Below are 5,052 nucleotides of genomic sequence, written 5' to 3' on the forward strand. Positions count from 1 at the left end.
ACTTAAGAAGTATGCCGGACCTACTTTTAAGGAGAATAAGTAGGTCTTATTATAGAACCTAAAACTAACTAAACTCGTTCTAAAATAGACTAGGCCTTATAAAATCCTAAAGGCACATTAGTTAGGCACGTATGCCTTATAAACTCCTAAAGGAAGAGTGTTATAGCATTTAACTTATAGTAATCGGCTTATAAAGGCTAATTATACGAGTGTAATAAGCTTTTAGAACCGTCCGAATCTATTAGTAGAGAAGTTATAGGTTAAACCGACTAGTTTATTAGTACTTAATGTACTAGATAGCGAAGAATTAATAATCCCTAATATTAAGACTTAGTCTACTTTGTTAGAAGCTAAGTAGAGAAGACTATAGAACTTCGCCCTAAGATCTAATTATCGTCTAGGTGCATAAAGATTCCTAATAGAGGAGGGAGAAAAGGTTATAAGGACTATAACTAAGGTCGAAGACCTTAAGATCTCTTATAGCGTCTATAAGTTAAGAAGACTAAAAGCTACTAGAAAGTCTAGAAGCTAAGAGGACGCTTAGATAGCTCTAGTAGAGCTTACTATTTAAGAAGCCCTTATAAAGGTAGATAAGCGGCATAAGTAATACTAAGAAGAGGTATTATAAAAGAAAATCGAAGACGGTAATAAGCTAAGGGATAAATTTAGCTGCCGCTAGTAGTAGAAAACTGCTATAATAGAGTCTATAAACATAGAAAAGGACTCGGTACTAATTGCAACTACTATAATAGACGTCTTAAAGGCCTTTAAAGCTACTAAGAAGAACTAGTATTTCTTACGTATAAGAAGAACTCCTATAAAGAAGTTTAGAACGTAAATTAAATAAGGAAATGTTAATTATAAGCTACTTTTAGCTACTAGTTATCTATAATAAGGTAGAAGGTCTAACTATTAGTACAAATTAAAAAGAAAGAAGGTTAGTAACATTCTACTACCTTAAAAAGATTATAAAAACCTCTTTATAATAAAGGAAAAACCCTAAAAGTTAACTAAAATCATAGTTACACCTCTATAACTATATCCTCGATCCGAAACCCTTCTATAATAATCACTCTAGAGAACTACTAGAGCTACAGCTATAGCAAGCCTTCTAAAGGGCGACGTACTCTATCTAGAGATAGTATAGAGCATAAGTATACATAGAGTTTATACCTAGAGCTACCTATCTATAAGGAGTTAGAGTAAGAAAGTTACGAGGACCTATAGAACCCTTGTCGAAGAACTTATAGTCCTACTTATAGATAGCATTACGGATCTAAAGGTAACGAGTAGTAGTTAATCTATAGGCTAGGTTAACTAACATCTTAAATTAAACTCTAATGTTTCTAGAGGACTAGGTAGGAGCAGTATTAAAACTTTTACGCTAACCGCTAATGCTATCGATAATGTAGTTAGCCTAGCGTAAAGGGGTAGTAGCTCTAAACTAAGCCATAGTTATACGCTTAGGACTTATAGGCATAAGAGGAGAACTAATAATAGGAGCCAAGCTACTGTAAGTATAACTTAGTATTACAGGTCTAGGAGTAGCTAGAGATAGACTTACACGAATAAGAGAACCTAGATCTAGACTACCTATTAATTCTATAACTAAAGAAGGAGTTGCACTTAAGCTTATAACACGATAATGGTTAGTTATAACCTAACGAGGAATAGGCGAAATAATAACCTAAACCTCTTAACGACGTCTAGGCTTAGGAGTTATAGAAGAAGTTATAATAAGGGCTCTTAAAGGACTAAGTGCTTTACTACTATAGTAAAAGTAGTTCTTATAGCAGTTAAGGAAGGCATAGCTAGTATAAGCTCTAGAAAAGAGTTCTCTATTAGGACTATTAATAGTAATATAGTTAGTAAAGTAACTAGAACCTTTCTTATAGTTATAGTAGGCATCGTTTCTAAAGTTAACGGTTCTACTACGAGAAAGATAACTAAGAAGGGATGTTAAGGCGTAGGTACTAGTAGTTTTGTATATGTCTAACTTCTTAGGTCTAAAGACTAGCTTATAAACAGGCTCTAGAAGTTAACAGTTGTTACGATCTAGGAAGTTTTTAGCTATAACTCTAAGGTTATAGCGTTTACCTATATTAGCTAGGGCTAGAGTAGATAAGAGAGCCTAAATAGCGAAGTAGAGATCTAGTTTACGCGACTTTTTGCCTATTATAGAAGTTAGAAAAGGCTATAATAAGGTTATAAAAGTTAGAAGATTTACTTACGAGCATCGTCTAAGTCCTTCTTTATAGTATAGTGTCCTTTAGGACCGCCCTTACCTAAAGGCTTATAAGGAGGCTTACTACTACTATTACCGCTACGCTTGCTAGTTCTAGTAAGAGAACTAGTAGTAGGGCGCGTAATAGATGCTAACATTATTATAGATTATAAAGAAGGTAATGTAAAGAGTATAAAGAAGCTATTATAAAGTGCACGCGTAGTAAAAGCGAGTTATAGATAATAAGGAAGAGAAGATTAGTATATAAGTAATAAGATGTTACTATAACTAATAAAGAAGAAGAATAGTATGTAAGAGGTAGTATAATGTGCAACTATTAAAGAAGGAAGAAGAAGTAAAAGTACTTAAGCAAGTTTAAAAAGCTTAATTAAGTTAGATGTTAATATTATAGAGAAGGTTTAAGCTAGATAGGAGGGATGGTTTTATACCTAGAATTTTATAAGCTAGTAACTATAACTTAGAGTTGTAGGTAACTAAGGCGTAAAATTAAGAAGTAAGAAACTTAGAGCGTGCTCCTTATAATGCTAGTAGGTAAGAAGTTAGAGCGTGCTATCGTTATAAGGGAAGGAGCATATAAAAAACGATCTAAGATCGTTATAGAAGTTACTAGCGCTAAGGCTACTACCTAGCTAAGTAAAATTAGATGCAACAAATGTAATAAAGGAGGATTAAGAAATTAAAGGAGACATAGGGAGATATAATAGCTATTATAGTAGGAAAGAAGATTCTAATAGTAGGTTATAAGTAATAGAAGCAAATTTCCTAACTATAATCTAAATTATAGATGGAGAAGCTTCCTATAACTACAACTAAAAGTTATAGATAAAGGAAGTTTCCTATAGCTATAACTAAAAAAGTTATAGAGAAAGGAGTTACCTATGGCTATAATAAGCTATGTAACTAAGACTTCTTTAAAGTCTAACTAATTGTTTCCTTTGTATTGTTGATTTCTATTAATACTAGCGACAATACTAAAGCAGGTGCTTTAGTCTAAGTAGGGGAGGATGTTATTGCGAAGCCGGAGTAAGCTATTGCTTGGCGGATTTGGTATATAATCGTGCCGTGCGCCAGTAGTCTAAAAAATCAAGTTCCTTTGGCAATTACATTAAGGCTTCAAACGACAATCGAAAGGCCGTTGACATTCTTCTGCCATCTATGGAGCATAGCCTGGTAAAGCGGGTTTACCTTTGAGGAGCTAATGCGACAAACAGTCCATCGTTGATGCAAGTGTGAATGCCCATCTCGCGACGACGATGTGTTTGTTAGACGCCTCCCGGAGAATCCCCGGTACAGAATGGTCGAGACGACGAGGATACAGTAGGGACTAACCAACAGTCTGACCATTGCCATTTCCACCAATTGGCATACTTCATACTACTACAACACCATGGGCGCTTTCTACGAGAAAGAACGCATGATCGCAGAGCTGGCGGTGCAAAGAGCGTCTGTCCTCACCAAACGCATCCTCGCCGACATCGACAAAGGCGCCTTGGACAAGAGCGACCGCACTCCCGTCACCGTCGGCGACTTTGGCGCTCAAGCACTCATGATCGGCGCCATACACCACAACTTCCCAGAGGATTCTTTTATCGGCGAAGAAACGGCAACTGCACTACGCGAGAATGAACAACTACGGAGCCGTGTGTGGGATCTGGTGTCTACCACACACTTGCAAGATAAAGAGGCGGATGAGTTGTTAGGAACTATTGGTTCGGCAGAGGAAATGATGGACACTATTGATCTGGGCAATCATCCTGGAGGCCGTAAAGGCCGCATCTGGATTCTTGATCCTATCGATGGCACAGCGACCTTCATGCGCAATCAACAATATGCTGTCTGCTTGGCCTTGATCGTCGATGGTGAACAACAGGTAGGCGTCATTGGTTGCCCAAACTTAGACCTCAGCACCGGCAAAATCTCCGAGGAAAATGCAGACAATGCTGGCAATGGCCAAATGCTCTCTGCAATCAAGGGCCGAGGCGCGAGTATCAGGCCCTTGGGTCATGCAGGCCTCCAACCCTCCACGCCAATCCCCAGACGCGAAGACATCTCCACCGACCCCAAATCTCTAGACTTCGTCGAGTCCGGAAACAGCAAATCCGTCGATCTAGACTTTCACCGCAAAGTCGCGGAAAAACTCGGCGCACCATGGCCAGGCACCGACATGTGGTCATCCCAAATGCGCTATATCGCCATGGCAGTAGGAGGTGGTGATATTATGCTCCGTTTCTACAGCAAAAAAGGTCACAAATCCTACGTCTGGGATCATGCAGGCGGATTCCTGATATTCGAGGAGGCGGGAGGCAAAGTCACGGATTTGGATGGTAAGGCTATTGATTTTGGGGCTGGAAGGAGGTTTGAGAATAATAGTGAGATGGTTGCTGCTCCCGAGAAGGCGCAACCAGGCATCCTGAGGTTGGTCAATGAGATGATTGGGGCTTAAGATTTCAACAATGTCTCTTCAGCACACCACACCATACCGCATCACACAATCATCAGAATGAACGGGAGCGGCAACACGTCATTTCATTATCTAGGTTACGACCGCCAATATACACGATCACTCGAGGCTCACTCTCGCTGAACTCTTCAGGGCTCTCCAGTTTCAACCCGCCCACAGGGTTCAGAAGTTATCCCGCCACACTTGTGAAGAAGAGAAGAAAAGGGCCAGAGGGCATCCAACGTGGTTGAAGGCTTTCTTCCGGCTTCGCGCAAGATATCAGATTGATCGCGGCCAAATTGGACGACTTGACACCAGCCCGAGGCTGTTATTCAGCACCTCCCTAATTGAGCACTGCTATCTCTCG

The 5,052-nt window shown here is 39.4% G+C and overlaps 1 protein-coding gene across 1 annotated transcript; it reads left to right on the forward strand.

The window, feature by feature from the left end:
• Positions 1-3,632: 3,632 nt before the first annotated feature.
• On the forward strand, positions 3,633-4,688 carry M437DRAFT_52582 (myo-inositol-1-monophosphatase; the record flags this gene model as incomplete). Its single annotated transcript, XM_041022386.1, has 1 exon — positions 3,633-4,688. The coding sequence occupies one exon, from the start codon at positions 3,633-3,635 to the stop codon at positions 4,686-4,688; it is 1,056 nt and encodes a 351-aa protein (XP_040878076.1).
• Positions 4,689-5,052: the final 364 nt, after the last annotated feature.

This window comes from Aureobasidium melanogenum (genome assembly GCF_000721775.1).
Source record: "Aureobasidium melanogenum CBS 110374 unplaced genomic scaffold scaffold_16, whole genome shotgun sequence".
NCBI classification, from domain to species: domain Eukaryota; kingdom Fungi; phylum Ascomycota; class Dothideomycetes; order Dothideales; family Saccotheciaceae; genus Aureobasidium; species Aureobasidium melanogenum.